The sequence below is a fragment of the Vigna umbellata genome, chromosome 5 (genome assembly GCF_029865625.1).
Source record: "Vigna umbellata cultivar VRB3 chromosome 5, Vumbellata_1.0, whole genome shotgun sequence".
Lineage (NCBI taxonomy): Eukaryota > Viridiplantae > Streptophyta > Magnoliopsida > Fabales > Fabaceae > Vigna > Vigna umbellata.
The window spans coordinates 9,544,031-9,564,674 of record NC_142169.1 but is presented as its reverse complement, the minus strand read 5'-3'; the positions used below and the strand labels follow the sequence as shown (position 1 = coordinate 9,564,674).

Here is a 20,644-nt window from a genome sequence, read left to right as displayed (position 1 = left end):
GTTAAATTACTAAAACACTAAATTTTAGAATATTTTAGACAAAATAAACATAGATAATAAAAAAACATCTTAATTGTTTTCTTATATTATAATAGAATAATATAATAGATAATAAAGGAAGAAAAAATATCTTAAATGAATTAAATAGATAAATTAGATTTATTTTTATATTAAAAAATAATATTATATATATATATATATATATATAAAACGCTGTTACTTAATGTTAGGCTTAAATGCTTACTTCGTCCCTATCTTAGAAGGTGAATTTCTGTTTAGTACCCGGTTTTAAAAATGAAGATATTGGATCCCTATGTTATGAAAAATATAGGTTTAAACCCTCCCTTGGTCCTCAAGTTTGTATGAAAATCTCAGTTGGGTCCTCAAGTTTTTTTCTGTCTCAATTGGATCATATTTTTTGTAAAAATGAACAAATTTTACCCTAACCGTTAAATTGTAACAAACGGCGTTAGTTGGTGCTGACGTGTTGCGCTGATGTCAAAATATTTGACTACGTGGAATTTTTATTTAATTTGAGAGATTATGACATGGCACGTGGTGATGTTTTGACTATCTCCCTCCCCCTCTCCTTCCTCCTCCATTGCGAAACGTAAATCTCAAGAAAACAGAGAGAACAATTAAACTCCAAGTGCTACCTTGAGAGAAACACCCTGTAACCAGAAAGCATCAAAAATCAAAAGCAAATACAACAAAAATCAAAGGGACTTTTCTCCAAACTCGAAAAGTAACAACACACCCGAATGAGGAAAAACAATAAGTTCCACTGACAACAACCTACACAACCCAACAAAAATATAACAGGATCATAAAAAACGTGTCATCAGCAAAACACCAGACCCAACAAGAAAAAAAAACGTTCAAAGATGAAAACTTTCCCCCAGTAAAACAATAAAAACACCCTTTTTGGACAACCCCAGAAATCACTGGTTCAGTTTCAATGGTAAAAGTGCATAGAAAGAGAAAGAGAGACAAAAACAAAAGGGGTGCGTTGTTGATTTCAGAGCATAAGTGGGTTTCCTCTTACAGTTATTTGCATGGAATTTTGATTTTGAATTGGTGGGCGTTGTTGCTCTGTTATGACTGATGGCACTCGAATCTTGGGTTCTGAGTTATCAGTTGTGCTTCTGCGTCATCTACCTGCGGGCGGCTATGGAGGTACCAAGCGTGGAAGCCAAACGTATTACAGTTCCAACATTATTTTATTTTGGTTCAACCACACCAATAGTCAAATCAAAAAACACAACTCATTAGATACCGATGGAGTTAGTTTAGAAACTCTCTATTATAGTCAAAATTGGTGGGGCTTTACTTGTTCTTTCACGAAATGATTACAGATTATTCATTTTTGGGATAATGGAGGCTGGAACTCACCAACTGACACTGAACCCCTCAAATTTCAGAGGCAAGATTCTGTATCTTTTTGTTTTCTTTGTTTTTGAAGTTATGATTAAAATCGAGATGTTAAATCAATTTATAATGAATATACAGTTCAAGAATGTAAACATTCCCGGTCCAAGTTCAAACATTCTGCCTGTATTTCTTCCAAAAGCTGAAATAGGTGAGCAGGATAAAGAAATGAAAATTGATCTAAGCAAAAAATTTTCCTCCTTTGCTGCAATTGTAGGTATTCAAGATATAAATCTTTGTGGTTATTCAAGATCCCGAAATAACACAAAGTTGATTCCCCTTTTTGGTCTGTGATTGTGTTGTAGATGGTGGGTGGCGCCGGTGGAGCAACAATGGAGGAGGAAGCAGAGGGGGAGGGAGGTAGTCAAAACATCACCACGTGCCATGTCATAATCTCTCAAATTAAATAAAAATTCCACGTAATCAAATATTTTGACATCAGCGCAACACGTCAGCACCAACTAACGCCGTTTGTTACGATTTAACGGTTAGGGTAAAATTTGTTCATTTTTACAAAAAATATGACCCAATTGAGACAGAAAAAAACTTGAGGACCCAACTGAGATTTTCATACAAACTTGAGGACCAAGGGAGGGTTTAAACCAAAAATATATGAATAAGGTCCACAAAGAAAGAACAAGTTCAACAAATCATCAGAGAAAAAGTTGAACAAAAGAGAGAAAAAGATGGACAGCAGAAGAGAAAAGAAAAAAAGTACGGCCACATCAACATGGACTTAACGTCGTTGCTATCAACTTAACGGACAGGACCTTATTCATACACTTTTCATAACATAGGGGCTCAATGTCTTCATTTTCAAAACCGAATACTAAACAGAAATTCACCTCTTAACATAGACGAAGTAAACATTTAAGCCCTTAATGTTATTATAAAATTCAAATTGGTAATAAAAGTTTATATATTTAAAACTATTCATCTATCAAATTTTAATTAAATATATTGATATATATATATTGATATATATATATATATATATATATATATATATATATATATATCAAAATATATATATATATATATATATATATATATATATATATATATATATATATATATATTTATTGATGTATTTAGGTTGTAGATTATAAATATCACATTCATATTTTCTCATCATATTTGTGTTTGTGCTTGGTAATTGCGGCAATTATCTAAACCGACCCGAAACAACCGTCAACCTAGAGAACTAGTGAGAATTTCATGTGGTGGAAGCCTTAACCTTTTTCTTTGTCTCCAATTTTGACTGACATGGGTATCATAAAACCACTCATACGCTGACGCTCTATTGAGCGAGGCTCCCTGCACCTCCCATATTTCACCTCTCACCTCCCATTTAATATATTTGTTTTTCATTTATTAAAGTTAATAGAAAATTAATGATGACTTAATGATGTTCTAACCACCAACAACCCTCCTAACAATCAACTTCTATTTTGATTGTATAAACCTAGCCCTACATGCACCCCCTTCCTCCTTCCAATTTGTACACTTGCATTACAGTATCTTTTATCGTCGCATTTGTTTATTTTTACTGATTGTTTCTTGAGTTGAGAGTTGAGAGGTTATACAGTGGTGTGATGGTTGTGATCCATGGGGTGTTGTGCATATTGAAGGAGGAAAAACGAGGAAGAACATGGTAACAAAGAGTTCTTTGAGAGGTAATCACTAGTACAGAAAGGGCTTTAGACGTTCGTTCTTCGGCCGGCGCTACTACATCGCTTCGCTAACTCGAAGCCTCTCGGTAAATCTAGCTTCGCTAACGCTCGGCTAAGTCTTGAACCGTCGCACGTTCGCTTTCTCAATAACAAAAGCGCTTATCTTGCTCCCGCTTCCTCGCATCTGCGCTCGTCAAGCCAACTTTGCTTTTTGGGAGGTGAAACTCCGGTTGAAGCGGACATTTCGAAATGACAGCATCGAAGATCCCCCCTGCTTGCAGAAATGAATGGATCAGAAGGGGGGCTGAGTTCTATTTCCGGGCCGGGCGGGAGGTGAAAGCCATAAGATTGCCCTCCCGGTAAGGAAGAGAGGAAAAGGGTGCTGTCATCTAAATAAGTGAAACTCTCGACGTCCGTTGTGGGGGGGGGACAGACGTCTAAGAGGCTGGACAATCACCTCTTCAACTCCCCTCTCTCAGCACCTTAAACGTCCGTTGTGGAGGGGGCCGGACGTCTATAATATTATAGACGTCCGGCCCCCTCCACAACGGACGTTTAAGGTTCTGAAGATAATTAATTCTTCAACCACCCTGTCAGCACCCGAAAAGTCCGATATGGGGGGACGGACGTCTATATAATTGTAGACGTCTGTCCCCCTCCACAATGGACGTTTAAGGGGCTGAAGACAAATAATTCTTCAACCACCAAGTCAGCACCCGAAAAGTCCGATATGGGGGGACGGACGTCTATATAATTGTAGACGTCCGTCCCCCTCCACAACGGACGTTTTGAGTGCTGACAGGGGGTTGAAGAGTTAATTGTCTTCAGCCCCTTAAAAGTCCGTTGTGGAGGGCCACAACGGACGTTTAAGGGGCTGAAGACAATTAATTCTTCAACCACCCTGTCAGCACCCGAAACGTCCGATATTGGGGGACGGACGTCTATATAATTATAGACGCCCGTCCCCCTCCACAACGGACGTTTAAGGGGCTGGCAAAGGGGAGTTGAAGAGGTGATTGTCCAGCCTCTTAGACGTCCGTAGGGGGGGACGGACATCTATAATTATGTAGACGTCCGTCCCCCCACAACGAACGTCGATAATTTCACTTATTTACGGATATGCCACCGGTCAATTATTTACGTTGGGACTGTTGAGGACAGACGTCTATGGGGTGACGGTATACAGTAATGTGATGGTTGTGATCCATGGGGGTGTTGTGCATATTAAAGGAGGAAAAACGAGGAAGAACATGGTAACAAAGAGTTCTTTGAGAGGTAATATTTCAATTAAACACTTAACCGGCGTTGGAGTTGCCGAACGCCGATTGTATAATGTCGCACATCAAATTTCGGCTAACACCAACTCACTCCAAACTACGGTTTTGGGATGCCGCACTTCAAACTGCTATTTAGGGTGCTACACTTCCATCTTTATTTTCACTGTGCCTGGCTATAATTTTTTGATGTTACGATTTTTTGTGATTTTTTTGTTATGATTTTGGTGTTCTTGTTTCTGCACTATTTGTTACTTAACAAAATATTTACATGTTAAACATAAACTAAGTTTAAGAAAGAATTTGAACAACATTACACATTAACAAACAAATATAAATTTTAAATTAATAACATTATAAATAATATTTAAATAAATATCAAATATAATAAAAATTAAAAATTATAAAAATGTTAACAATTCAATATAAATTTTTTTAAAAACCACAAAAACACAACAAATTAAATTTGAATTAATAAACGAATAAAAACAAAAAAATATACAACAAATAATTAAATAATAATTCATATTAAAAAATAAAATATCAATAAATAATTATAGATTCAAAAAATTTAGAAAACAAATTAAATTTACGAAATTCAGAAAAATTAATTATATTCAAAATAATATTTAAATAAATATGAAATACAATAATAAAATACAAATTACAAAATATTAATTGCTTAATATTTAAATAAACTAATATAAAAATATAAAAACCAAATAGAATTCAAAAACAATTAAATATAATAATTTTGAACCACAAAACATATTTCAAGTGGAGGACAATGCTGTATATTGCTAGCATCCGAGGTATTCTAGTTGCGATTGGTATGCAATTTACCGTTGATAGTCCACGGTGGCTTTGTAAGGTAGTAGCTTATTATTTAATTATTGGTAAATATAATGTTGCACTTTATACAATCTTTTACATTTCTACTTAGGTTGGGAGAATAAATGATGCTAAAACAGTAATACGTGAGCTTTGGGGGAATCCAAAAAAGCTTCACCGCACATTCACCTAGGTCGCGGTATGAATCATACTTCCAAGTACGATTTACGGCACAGTGTTAACTGCACTTCGAATTGTGGTTAGATTGCATTTCAAATTGTAGTTAGATTGCATTTCAAACTGTAGTCGCATTTCCAAATGCGGATAACTGTACAACCACTCTTCTAACCCTCTTTCAACGACGGTGTGCTTTCAACCTTACAACATGCTCTCAACCAGTACGGTTAAAGCATTCATCTCAGAAATGCAATTCATCCAGTCAGTACATACAAATATTACATACAAACAAACTTAAAGAAATAACAGAAAAGAACAACTAACAAGACACTCACGATACCACCATCGCAAGAACTCTATGCGCAGCAACAAGTAAACTGATGGAGGAGGGGCGACAAAACTAAAGTCAAGGAGCAGGGGAGGATGAGAGAAGGACTGCATGCTACAGCAGGGAAAAAATGGACGAAAGGAAAGAAAGGCGTATAGGATTTCAATGAAATGCGGCAGAAGGAGTGGATAGTTGCTTTTAAGTGGTGAATGTTGAATGGGTCAATAGAAATAAAAGTAGTCAAAATATTTTCTATGTTCTAACAAGGGGAATAAAAAAAATAGAGAGATGAGAGTGGTGAAATATAGAGAGAACAACTCCACTCCATTTGAAACTGTCGGGTGTTAGAGAATTTGAACGCGTGATGAACGACATGATGGAACCATTTGTTATCACAAGAGCTGAATTTTCAAAAATTATATTTAATCATTCCAGTGCTTTCTTTTTCCGAGTTTTTTTTAATTTTTTTGAAGCAATTAAATTATTATGTTAGTTCATTACTAATGTAATGTAATTAAAGAGAGTGACACGTATCATAATTTTTTTTACCTCTTTCTAAATATTTTGTTTAATTATTATTATTAGATTTAATCATTCCGGAGGTCCCTATTTTTAGGGCAGAATCTCAATTTGTCTTTTTCTTTCTCGGCGTCTCAATTGGACTTTATTTTTGTGAAAATTCCAACAATTCGGCCCTTGCCGTTAAATTGAGCCAAACAGCGTCAGTATCTTATAAACGTGGCACGCTGTACTGATTTTTTTTGCTTGACGTGGATAAATGATGTGTATTAAGATAGTTTTAAGATTAAAAACTTTGTAAAATTAGGAGAAAAGTTAAAGGACAGCGTGGAAAGTGGACAATTGAGGAAGTAGGGTTTGACCGATGTAGTGCACTAATTGGGCGAATATTAGGAGGGAGACTTCTTGGAGCCTAGGCTCGGGATAAGTGACTCACTGGAAGATGAGGGGGAGGAGGTTGGACCAGGCGGAGGGGTCGTCGAGGAGAATTGTGGCGGTGAGTTCGGAGATGGTGTCACAAAGCTTCTTGAGGATGGATTTGATGGGCTCTTGTTGGAGCGAGGAGAGGAGGACAAAGTGGAGGGAGGAGCGAGCGGTTGGGGAGAGGAGTGGCGAGAGGAAAGAGTTGTGGTGGCGCGTGAGGTGGCGGCGGAGGAGGATAACGGACATGGTTCGGGTCTCCGGTTTGGGGGCGGTGTGGAGGAGGTGGGCCAGGCCAAGGAGGAGGGATTCTGGCCGGGTTTACAGAGGTTGAAGAGAGAGTCAGGCTGAGAACGCTAGTCGTTGAAGGAGGACATCAAGTGTGAAATTAGGGATTCGAGATGAGTAGAATTCGGGCCGAGAATTAGCGTCACTTGGGCTTCGTTTTGCCTGGGATCGTTGGCAACCGATGTCTGTGTTTTACCGATTAAGAATTGAAGAACATGGGAATTGAGAAACTCTGTTGTGGTGCGTAGAGAAGAAGAGTGAAAAAAGCGAGGGAAGACGGAAAACAAAGGTGGAACGACAAGGGTTTGTGTTTTCTAATATGTTTGAGGGAGGGATTTTAAATGGCAGGTTGGGTTTCGATGTCCGCATCGCTGTCCTCCGCTGCCTCCACTCTTCCCACAACTCCGACGAAGACGACAACTGCATGCTCTCTGTCAACGCAACTTCAATTAAAACCTAAATCCCCAAATTCATCCCCTAATTTGTGAAATTGATTGAACTTTGCACGAACCCTACAAGAACCCCCCCAATGTCAGGACAAACTTCTCCCAATTCCAATCCCCAATTAACATGTTGAACGTCTCGCCCGATCTCTCGGATGCCATTAAAGCTGCCATGGAAAAAGGTAAGAGCTCTGCCTCCTCTAGACTCTATCGACGACCACCGCCAGGGTCAGTGGGTTTCTCCCCAGCCGCCACCCCTGCGGCTACCATTCCCGTCTTTAGCACCATCATCAAAAATACCAAAATCCTACTTTCCATTTGTTTGTTTTTTCGAAAATATAAATATACACGTCAGACAGAATAGTCCCTACACATCAATTAAAAACTCTTTCCAGCGTGCCACGTCAACAAGACACTGACGTCGTTGTGTTCAATTTAACGGTAAGGGCTGAATTGTTGCAATTTTTACAAAAATAGAACCCAATTGAGACGCCGAGAAAGAAAAAGACCAAATTGAGATTCTGCGAAAATAGGAACCTCCGGAATGATTAAACCTTATTATTATTATTATTATTATTTTAATAATTTTTTAAAATAAAAATATTCCCACCTGACAATAAATAACAGCGTGTGACAGATGTTATTGCATTAATCTTAATTTTTTTTATATATTTTTATTTTGTCTTAACTTTTTAAATTAAATCATTTTATCATTTTTTAAAATTCAAACAAAATTAAATTTATATATAAATATTTTTATCAAAATTGATATTTTTATTAAATACTTTTAATAAAATTAAATTTATTTATATTTATATTTAGTTAATTATGTAAACGTTAAATATGTTTTTTAAATATATTTATAAGGGTTAAAATGATGATTTTCTCTAATTTTTTACTTTTAAAAAATTTTATGTCATTAATTTGTTCACTGAATATGTTATTTGAAAAATTTACACTAATATTCTATATTACTATTTTTTAACTCTTATTTACTTTTAAAGAACATAATTAATATTTATATAATTAATCAAATATAAATATAAATAAAATTAATATTGTTTAAAATATTTAATAAAAATATCAATTTTAATAAAAACATTTATATTACATTTATATACAAATTAAATTTTGTTTTAACTAAAGAGTAACAAATTATTTAATTTAAAAAAAATAAAATAAAATAAAATAAAGATAAAATAATACAGTAAGTAAACTGAAACTAATACCATGATACATGTTGTGACATATGACATTTATCATAGTGTTATTAATATGAGAGAAAGTAAAAAATTTAATGATGATATCTTCTTTAATGGTGTTAATATGATATTAACGAAAAACATTTGATTATTTCAATTTGTCAAAAGATAAAAGATTTTAACAAAAAAATATCTAATGGAATGATTAAACCTAAAAAAATATCTAACGAAAACACGGTATGTTTGCAAACATAAACCATAAAATTGAATAATAAAAAATAAAATAAACAAATGATAAAAAATATGCAATTATATTCATTCCCGTGAAACGAGACTTTTAAAGATTATTATATTATTTATTATATTAATTCAAGTTTATAAAAATATAATTATAATTTAAAATAAGATTTTAATTATATAAATTAAATAATGATATTTGAATTGTTCTAATGAGGATGTATTTAAATTTCTTACTTGGAATTCCTCCGAGAGTGACTCTTAATTTTTATTTTATTTTGTTACTTTTTTTTTAATCTTAAGTTTATCCTCAAGTAAGTTGAGTCTTTCCTTTTAATTTTTTTATGTAAGGTTTCTTGCTTTTTTTTTTTATAATTTTAATGACTTAGTTATTGTACAATATGATTTAAACGTGGTTAATAATTTGAGTCACTATCGTAATTGTGAGAAGGATGTTTAAACATAATGTTGTTTTCTTTCAAAAAAAAGTTTTCTAAAAGGAATAGTGAATAAGTTTACAAGTTCACTTTAAAGAAAAAGAGATAAGTTATTAAGACTTCTTAACTACTAAGTCTTTCATGGCCATAACTTATCTCAATACTCCTCGCACAACTTTTCTCAATTGAAAATTAATTGAAAAAGAAAGATTTGATTATCAGAAAAAAAAATACAAACAACAAAACTAAAATATAAGACAAGATAAACTTAAACTAAAGAATGTCTTAATCAACACACATTCACCGTCTAAAACATTTTTATTTGGTTTAATGTCTCGGTAGGTCCCTATTTTTAGCATGAATATTAAATAGGTACCTTTTCTTTTCGGCGTTTCAATTGGGTCATTTTTTTTGTAAAATTGTAGCAATTAAAGGTCTGCCATCAAATTGGACAAAAGACTGTTTAAGTTTGGGTTATGTGGCATTAAAAATGAATTTTGTATTAAAAATTTGGATTGTACAAATTGGATTCAGATTTAAGAAAGGGCAAAGTGGGCAAAATCTAAAAATTTAAGTGCAGCTCCTTTTGCAAATGAGATTGGGGAAAAACCTGCGTTCTTGTGTTCTTTCTTCTATTCGATTTGAAGCACAGGGTTCATGGGTGAAGAACATTGGGTTAGAAGAGATGGATAATGAAAAATCTGCATGTGTTCCCCTACTACACATCCCGACTCCTTCCGATGCAGCCTACACAAGAACACTGCCAGCAACAACCACCACGCAGATTCCTACCCCTCAAATCGCCTCAATATGCGCAGACCCGCGATGAAGAACTCGCTTGTGAGGATCGGAGGCGTGAAGGATGAGTGGGTGAAACGTGCCCTAACCGCGCTTATTCGACCCAGTTCTCATCAGCAAAGGAGGAGAGCGGCCTTCGAGCCAAGGCCCAACCGTCTCTCTATTATGAACAAGGCCATGATCTTTGATTTTTTTTCAATTTAATTTTACAGGTTCGTTCTCCATTTTACTGCTATTGCGGTGGTTTACCTACCCCAATTGCCCTGATCTGCTGCCAGAGTTGGATTTCAACGAAGCGGTTGGGAGGTAGCGGCAAGTCCTCTCCAGCGAGTTTTGATTTTGTCGTCTGGAACAGAAGATTAGTGAATGTCAACTTGCGCATTTCCCCATAGATCTATGACACTGGACCCACACACACAATTACTATTGTACATAACTTTTGCTATCGAAGCAGAGTTTTGGACCAATTTTCATTTTTGCCTTTTCCATGGTTAAATTTAAGAAAACACACACACACACACACACACACACACACATATATATATAACTTCCTTGCGACTTCTGCATTTCATGTTTTTCACCCAAGAACCCTGCTCTTTGAATCGAATCGAAAAAAGAACGCTAACCATAGTCTCAATTTTTTTTCCCAATCTCATTTGCATTTCTGAATTGCAGGGGGCTGCACTTAAATTTTTAGATTTTGCCCACTTTACCCTTCTCTAAATCTGATTTCACATATGTACAATTCAAATTTTTAATACAAGACTCGTTTTTAATGCCACGTGAGATTAATGAATACACTGATCGTGCCACGTAACCCAAACTTAAACTTCCATTTGTCCAATTTGACGACAGACCTCTAATTGATACAATTTTACAAAAAAAGGACCCCATTGAGACGTCGAAAAAAAGGGACTTATTTGAGATTCACGCCGAAAATAGGAACCTACCGAGACTTTAAACATTTTTATTTAAAACAAAGGATTACTAGTTAGGAGATGAAAAAACATCATAGGCTCTTTCAAAATACCTAACTAGATCGAAATCCTATCCTGGTGTTTTACTTTTGTAATCCTTGCTCTTTCTCTCATCTATTTGACCTCTCTTGCATACCTTCCTTGTAGAGTCACCAAAGAGTAGTACTCCTTCCAACTCTCCATTTCCTAGGATGTTATCTTAAGAAGTTAGTTCACCATCCAAATAGAACTAGAGCTGTCAAAACGAGTTAAAATCCATAAGCCAACCCGATCCACCACAGGTTTAAACTGGGTTGGGTTAAACCTTTTTTGCAAATTTCAATATAAGCTAAAAATGGACCCAACCTACTAAAAGCTTGTTAACAATTTGGCAAGTATACAAATTCGTTACAAATAGTAAATGGAAGTTCCAAGTATTGTTTCCCAAAGGATTTACACTTGTTTGTCTAATTATTTTAATTTACCAATTACAACCTTAATACAAGTTGTAATTGAAATTATAATGATAAAATGATTGCAAACATCAAAATTATAAGAATTGTAAAGTGATTCAGTCAAAGCTTCATTAGGATTGGATTTCATGAATCATAATACTCTATAGAAATTATCTCTTATCTCATTCAAACATTCATATCAAAAGCTTACTAATCCTAATTCTTTACGAGCAAGTTCTAAATCGATATGCTAAATTACTAATTCCTTATTTCATTTAACATACAATTTGCATTAAATCCAAATATCTAGAATGACCAACAGAGATTAAAGCCATTCCTAAAACCAATTCTCTTGGGTGCTCTATTTATGTCTACGTTCCATATTACTTCCTAGTAATTACTAACATTCAAATGAATGAAATTTTCAAACATATACATTAAAATTGAGATAGAGCATATGAAGTAACAAATATTCTATTGCACAGGAAATTTACATCACTTTGAGTACATTACATCCAATCCTAAATAAAATGGAGTTTAACTATTCCTAGTCATCTAGAACATACAAATTTGATGGATGCATGTAGTCTTGATGCCCATAGTAGCTTTCGACCAATTTACGAGATTCTTTGTGCATCCATCAACCAAAACTGTCTTTCTTTCTTTCATTCATGACTAAATAATCACTTTTAGAAATTAACCTCTCGATGAGCAAGAAAACACTTTTGTTGGGTGAGAATTAACTTTTGTTTCGCTTTTAACTTATATGTCTTGCTAAGTGAGACCATATACTCGCTAGGCGAGTATCTTTCTTTTTCGCTGGACAAAAGAACTATGACTGAGCGAAAGGGTTCTAGCAATAAACTCCAATGCTCTTTAAATATCATTTTCCTACTCAATAATCTAAAAAAAAACACATAACAGTTAGCTTAATTTAAACAAAAAATTAATATTACATCTTCCTATAGGAAAACAAATCATAGGAAAACAAATCATACAAACAAATCATACATGAATAAATACAAATTAAAGATTAAAAATAAACATGAATAATAAATATTAATCGTGCGTATCAATTATGTATTTTTATAATGAAAATATATTTATTCAATTATGAATTTTGAGTAATTATAAATTAAATTATAATTACATTTCCACTTAAATTGTTTTTGTGTTTGAGAATGTGATGTTCTATATATATATATATATATATATATATATATATATATATATATATATATATATATATATATATATATATATATATATATATATATATATATATATATATATATAAGCAGTTTCGTAACAATATTTTTTCATAATTAAAAGTATCGGAAGGAAGTTTACAAATAAATATACAAAAATATAAACACCCATGACATATAATAATCACTAATATATATCTTCATAATAGTTTTTTACTAATGCTTAAGAACTTAAGATAAATGGAAAAGATGGCGAACCAATGAGCAAGATTCAAACGATACATATATGAAATATGGAGAATGAAAGTTGAACACCAGAAAGTGACTCTTATTTAATTCCGAAGTCACTAATTGAAATTTAAGATGTGAAACCGCCATCAACATAGAAAATCTGCCCAGTGATGTATGATGCAGCTGGAAGACAAAGGAAAGCAACGAGTGGTGATATTTCGTTGGTTTCTCCTACACGACCCAAAATTATCGTGGATGTAACAATAGCATCACACTCTTTCGGTCCAATATTTTCCTGTAAGAATAGCAATTATTATATGAGCAAACAAAAACATAACATATGTGTGGAATTCGAAATTACACACAGTTAATGCCATTTTCAAACGTAAGACAGAGTTCCACAAGTACCCTAATGATCGATGCTCCATAATTTACGAAGTTTATTAACTAATGAAGGAATATACTAATAAATCTAATCTCATGGTTATATTTCAGTTTAGTTACCTAATGAATAAATCATTAGCATAAGGGTATAAACACGTTGAAGAAGGTGCAATTTACTCCAATGTTGTAAACTAGCTCTTCTATAATTGCTTATTTACTAGGAATTATTTTATAGCTATTAAATTTGGCTTGAATGTAATATTTTATATAATTTTAATCAGAGTTTATGGTGTCAAATCTATGTCAAGTTTCTTTGTGGTAATCATGCATTCCAACATAAAATACATCTGGACGTGATTCAATACTAATTTGAATCTTGCTCTTAATTTTAATTGGGAAAGAATATCTATTTCATATATCAAACATACCCTGAAAGATTCAAAGATTGAAGTCCAAGTTGGTCCAGGTGCTACAGCATTTGCACGAATGTTATCTTTTGCCCACTCCAATGCTACGTTCCTGGTGAATTGATCCATGGCTCCTGAATCCAATTATATATTTCGTTCAGATCAACAAGTTAGATTCGCAAATATATGAGGAAAATTAGAAAAAGAAATTAGTATGATACCTTTAGCGGCTGCATAAGCAGATAAACCTGGAATAGCTTTTGCACCTGCAATGGATGAAATGAATACTATGCTCCCATATCCAGATTGTTTAAGAAGTGGATGTGCAAGTTGAGTCAAATGAAAAGCAGACTCAAAATTGGTAGCCATTATAGTCGATACATCTTCAGCAGTGTAATCTACTATGTTCTTTGTTATTTCTACCGCTGCATTGTTCACCTAAGAGACAACCACATATCAAATCACCTCAAATATAACAATGAAAAATGAATCACAAAATCAACAATAATGGAGGCTTCTAGGTCATCTCACTTCTTTTCATTCTAAGAACTAGTTAACTGAGCAAGAAATTATAGAGAAGAAAGAAGTGAGCTGATTAACAAGTTATCAAGAAAATGAAAATAACAGTAATCTCCTCATTAATATTTAGACCAAATTAAATGTTAGAATATTTAGACAAAAATAAAAAAGTATTTTAAACATTTAATAGCACAAAACTTTTAATAAAAATTCAATTGAGTTTATATTTTTAAAATAATTAAAACTTCAATAATTTTGTAATCTATTCAAGATATTTAATTATAAAAAAAATTATAATTAAACTTTTAAAAAGATTGATCCACGTATATAAGTTTAAGTCAATTTCACACGATAAATTTAAAAAAAAAACACTTAACTTATGTATCTATCCTTAGTACTAGATCTCAAAGATAATATTATTTTGTTTGATGACAATTTCTTCCATTGAGACCTTCACATCGAGAATTACTCATATACCCTGTTTGAAAAAAGAAACATTTAACGGTGATGTGATTAAAAAAACGGATCGCGATATGTTGACAACGTTATTTGACAACAATTTGATAACTGACATGTGTCAGCGTTGTATTGGGTCATTTTAAATAATTTTTTTTAAAGAAATCTGATTTTGAAAAGGGGACAGTGTTTCATATTTGAAAATTCCGAAACCACCTTCTTCGTTCAGTACTCTCTCCTCTCTCCATTTTAGGTTTTTAGTTTTCATTTCAACTTCTCTCTCCATTTGGTGAAGGCCTTGAAGTGGACGTTCAACAATCTCTCTCGACGTTGAGGAAGTTTCGTCGTTGCTGGCCTCGAAGTCTCTCTTTCTCTCTCGAGTTCGTGATTTCAATGATTTACGTTCAACGATCTCTATGGTTGGTCTGATCAAAGTGTCTCGTTTAGTGTCGATTGTGTCGAAGTTCTGAGCTTTTTTGTGCAATGGGTTCGTCCGCTGACATTGGTTCTTCGAATGGGTATGCAGTTTTTCACTTTTCCGTATTCGTATTTTGGGGTTGGGTTTTTGCTTTTGGCCTTTGTTGGTTTTTACTTTTGGGTTGTGACCTTTGTTGGTTATTTGTAACAAGAAATATTAATTTTTTTTTTGCAGTTGTTTGTTCGTCATTCATTGAAAACGAAGTGTGTTGCTACTTTGAATGGAATTTTGAGTGAGGAGCACAAGTCCATTATTTTGAAGACGCAGTTTGGATGGTTTTTAGAACTAATGATAACCTTAAGATTGGTAGGAATAGTCCCAAACATGACTGATTTATGTAATTTGTGAATAATGCAATATTGGTAGATGTTCAAGTATAGATATAGTTGTATATGTATTGCAACAATTATTTTGAATGTTAATAAAGAAAGTGGTTATTTGAATTGTCATTGTTATATTCATTCCATTTGTTGTTTGATAGTATTATTTAAGATTCAACCTTTGTGAATGTTATAAGAAATGTCAAGTTCTGTCACCCCTATGTGAAGGGAAGACCCACTAAGGGTGTTTATAGTTTGAGAGATTAGGTCCTGCACCATTGACACAGGAATGATGCACTGGTAATCGATTACATACCAGCGGAAAAATCCCCATTTGCACCAAAAGTTGAGGATTGCTACCCACACATGGCTTAAGCACTCACTAGAAGTCCTGACGAATGTGTTTTCAAAGTTTTGTGGATTGATCCCCCTGTTGGCCATGGTTTAAGGTGTCCACAACAAGCAATTTAAAGTTTGGTGAGTCCTATGTGGATGGAAGACCCACTAAGGGTGTTTATAGGTTGAGAGGTGAGGTCATGCACCATTGACACAAGAATTATGCACTTGTAATCAAGGTAAAATAGTAGTATAACTAAGGTATGATGTGATTCTACTAGCACAAGCTAAACACTTATATGGACTTCACCTACCTTGGTTTAAACACCTATATGAACTATTTTGCCACAATTGAGTGGGATAAATTATGTTTTGATGCACTTGACACCATCAATGATCAACAACATGAGACATCCATGCAAAAACTGGAAAAAATCACCTATAAGGACATAAAAATAACCCTAGGGAGTACAATTGAAGTTTCTATACAAATGACCATTTTTCCTCTAGTAATCGATTACAGGGGTCTTGTAATCGATTACTAGAGGAAAAATGGTCATTTGTACAAAAACTTCAACTGTACTCTCCAGCTAGATGAACACTACTCCCCATGCTCTATTTTTGTTGAATTTTTCATTTTTTTGAGATGGGTGAGTGAGTTTAATGTTATTGGGTATGCTCCCTGCACCAATAATGAGGTTAGGTCATTAATTTCTTCAAAAAAAAAAAATTCCATTTAGTTGGTTTTCTCTAATTGAGGTGGGGTGCATGACCATTTTTGTAACACCCTTTCTCGAAGTCTCATAGGAAAATTTTTCATTTTATTAATTAATAAATATGTCATCTAATGTTGTTACAATGCACAAATTTTAAAAGGCATTTTCAATAAATAATAGATCTGTTAACAAGAGGGAAAAATACACGTATAAGATAACATGTTGTTAACTTTGACCTTTCCTGACTATTTTAATCATAACTTTTTCCACATACCTCTAAATGATGTGATTCTTTTTTATTATAAAGTAGACTCCAAAATCTTTCCAATGACTACTAATTTATAATTTTTGGACATCTGAGTAGGTGCATTTAATTCCTTAAAGTTAACGTTTTATATATTTCTACCACCTCTGACCTTTGTTGGTTGTTTTGCTCATAACTTTCTCCACCGAACTCCAAATGAGTTGATTCTTGTTTTGTTGGAATGTAGACTCAAAGATCTTTCAAATGATTACTAACTCATAATTTTTAGACCACTTTAGTAGATGCAGTTAATTTCCCAAAAGCAACGTTTTTATAAGCTTCATAAATTAGTTTACTTTCACGTTATTGTCTCATGTTTCTTATATTATTCTAATTTATTTTATTTCTTTATAAAATGTCCATAGTTCAAGGTAAAATAGTAGTATAATTAAGGTGTAATGTGATTCTAATAGCACAAGCCAAACACTTATATGGACTTCACCTACCTTGGTTTAAACACCTATATGAACTATTTTGTCCATAATTGAGTGGGGTAAATTGTTTTGGTGCACTTGACACCTATTTGAAAGCTCTTTGAGTATAGATTCCAACAAAACAAGAATCAAGTCATTTGGAGTTCGATGGAGAAAGTTAAGAACAAAACAAGTAGCAAAGATCAAAAAAACAAAGTTAAAGAGTGTTGTTCATCCAGGTGGGGAGTATAGTTGAAGTTTCTGTACAAATGACCATTTTTCCTCTAGTAATCGATTACCAGGGCAGAAATTGGCCAGAAATGCTTATGGAGCTCATCTAACTTACATGAAAGCACCTAACTGACATTTTTTCTCAACAATTCAATGACCTAACATATTACTACACCATACACACTGGACACATGCACTTGTAATCGCTTATAGAGAGGCTGTAATCGATTACCAGGTTAAAATTGCAGTTTTGTACTTAAAGTTGATCTACGCTACCCAAATGTGGCAATTGCGCTCCCCATGATTGTTTTTTGTTTGTTATGAGTGTCTTTTTAAGATATTGTCAATGAAGGACCCTTATTGGTCATGGTTGATGGTTTCCACAACTTGTAGTGTGAAGTTTGGTAAGTCTTCTATGTAGGGAAGACCAATCCTGGGTGATCTTAGTAATGCAGGTCAGGTCTTGCACCATACGCACTGAAGACATGCACTTGTAATCGCTTAAGAAAGGTTGTAATCGATTACCAGGTTAAATTTGTAGTTTTCTACTGAAAGTTGATCTGTGCTACGCAGGTGTGGCAACCACGCTCCCCATGATTTTTTTTTGTTTGTTATGAGTGTGTTTTTAAGATTTTATGAATGAAGAACCCTTGTTGGTCATGGTTGATGGTTTCCACAACTTGTAATGTGAAGTTTAGTAATGAATCAATGGTGTGTGCGAAAAAGCCCAAACCTTGGTGATACCAACCTCGACGGTGTATGCGAAAAAGCCCAAACCTTGAGAGAAATACCGCCAACCACAATGGGAGACAAAAACCAAAGACTTACACAACCACGGAAATGCCGCCAACGATAATGCACGTCAAAATCAACAAAATTCCATAACGGGAGATATATACCGCCAACGAGCCCACGATCACACCATCAAAAAAAGGGAAAATGGGTAAAGAGAGAGACGAAATCCTCGATAGTGACCAAATGACCCAAGAAACGAAATAAGAAGAGTCGAACTCAAACTCAAAGGGGAGAGAGAAACAACATTTCAATGGTGGACAGAGAGTGAAGAAAATCAAGGAACGAAGAAGATCGAAACGATGGAGAGAGATAGATGCTTCAATGGTGGAGAGAGATGGAAGCTTCAATTGTGGAGAGAGAGTTGAGAAAACTAAGTTGCGAAAAAGAGTGAATCTGAAACAAAAAACTGCCAAAAGGAGTTTTTATCCAAATTCTTTCCAAAATTGCTCTTCTAAACAAATTTCACTTTTTTAAAAAAACATTTTAAAACCAACGAATGAAACAAGACTGACTGTCAAAAAGTTGGCAAAATATAGTTGTTAAAGAAACGTTTTCCTAAAACAACACAAGTAATAGACTAGAGTACTTGAAAGGAAACGAATTTCAGATGAACTACCACCCTATTAATAATAGACTACAACTAAGATTTACCACTCTCATTATATATGTCCAACTGATCTTAATTATAATTTTTTCATCTTGCTTCAGACTACAACTAATCTCATTATGAAGGGTGGTTGAATCTTACCAGAATGTTAAGCTTTCCGTGGAAGATAGAGGAAACCGTTTCCATGAGCTTGAGGCGTTGGTCGCGATGTTTGACATCACAGACTGAACCGGTGACGTTGAATCCCTTCTTTTTCCACTCTTCCAAACACTTATCAATGTCATCTTGCTTCCGTGAACAAACATGAATGGCTGCTCCAAACTCTGCCAATTCTTCAACGATGGCATGCCTAAGACATTGGAAAGGAAGAAGAAAGATGAGAAATAAAAGGAAAAAGATAAAAGGATGATATGATGAGATGACGAACCCGATGCCTCGAGAGCCTCCTGTCACAAGCGCCGTCATGCCATGGAGTGACCACCTATTGTCCTTTATGCCGCTCAGCTTTGCTTCGGCCATTTTTGCTTCTAATCAAAGACCTACACAAAATAAGGAAACACAGTTTTACTGAAACAAGAGCTGCAAGGTATCTCTTTATATATATATACTTTTGAAACCCTTTGTGGCTGTGAATGATTTTAATCTTATCGCAAATTACAGTGAGCAATTACTCTCTGGGTCTGGAAACTCGTAGGACCATAAACCAAAAAATCTGTGGAAATTTTGACACACTCTCAGTTTAGATCTGATGAATGATAAATATTGGATAAATAAAATTATATAATAATAATCACTTTCGAAATGAAGATTATAATTTTGCACATGGAAAATTTTACATGGACACCTTTTCGTAAGGTACTAATAGTATAGTCGCTTTCAGAACGACCTCAGAAAACGGAAACACAATGCTCTCTCGATACGCGTTTACACAAATAAATGTGATGTGAAACAGAATCAAATAGCTTGTATACATGTTAAACTTACCTTACAATTCCACAACAACAAAAAATTACTCATTGTATACATGTCTACCCGGACGTCCGCCCTGGCCTGGTATCTAAAGGAGTTTGCTGAACGCCCCGGAGTGGCGGAGGTTCGCGCCGAGCTCGACGCAGAAAAGAAAAACTCGGCCCTCCTTCAGCTAACCTTGGAGCAGATGGTCCTGGCTCAAGAAGATTACGATAAGAGGATTGAGAAGCTGGAGGCCGACCTCGAGAGTTCCCGGGACGAGGCTGCTGAAAGCTTGACAGCCGCCCAGGTTGAGCGAGACCGGTTGACCGAGGAAGGGCGCCAGCTGAAGGCGGAGGTAACCCGCCTAAGGGAGGCCGAGGCCGAGCGCACCAAAGCAAACGAGGCGCTTACTCTTGATGTTGCCAAGGCCAATGAGAAAATCGCTGAGTTGGAGTCGACAATCATGTTTGAGCATGAGGAAGGTTTCAACAAAGCCCTTCGCCAAGTGACTCTCCTGGCGGGCGTCCAAGATCCATACTCTCTTGGCGTGGATATCGAGAAGGACGTTTTTTATGGCGTCCTGGTCGATCTGAATGCCGCCGAGGAAGATGAGCCGACCGTGGAGGCCGGGGCTGGGGGAGATAGTTAGGTTTTTAATTCCTTTTATTTCTATTTTTGATGTGTATCATGTGGTCGTTCGTCCAACGTCTTGGATTGTCCAGAGGTTGGCCGAACGGTCTTTTTGTAAATCTAGATGCGTTTTAACGCAAGTGATTAATACACAGCTACCTTTTTTAATTTCGTATCTCCTTATTTGTGCAT

At 34.8% G+C, this 20,644-nt stretch overlaps 1 protein-coding gene and 1 pseudogene across 1 annotated transcript; both read right to left on the bottom strand.

The window, feature by feature from the left end:
- Positions 1-6,545: 6,545 nt before the first annotated feature.
- Positions 6,546-10,437, bottom strand: LOC148197653 (uncharacterized; annotated as a pseudogene).
- A 2,388-nt stretch (positions 10,438-12,825) lies between these two features.
- On the bottom strand, positions 12,826-19,456 carry LOC124844058 (tropinone reductase homolog At5g06060-like). The gene is made up of 5 exons (XM_088116096.1): positions 19,299-19,456; positions 19,013-19,220; positions 13,918-14,134; positions 13,718-13,830; positions 12,826-13,200 (listed from the first exon to the last, which is right to left on the bottom strand). The coding sequence occupies exons 1-5, from the start codon at positions 19,388-19,390 to the stop codon at positions 13,033-13,035; spliced, it is 798 nt and encodes a 265-aa protein (XP_087972222.1). The 5' UTR covers positions 19,391-19,456; the 3' UTR covers positions 12,826-13,032.
- Between the last annotated feature and the right edge of the window lie 1,188 nt (positions 19,457-20,644).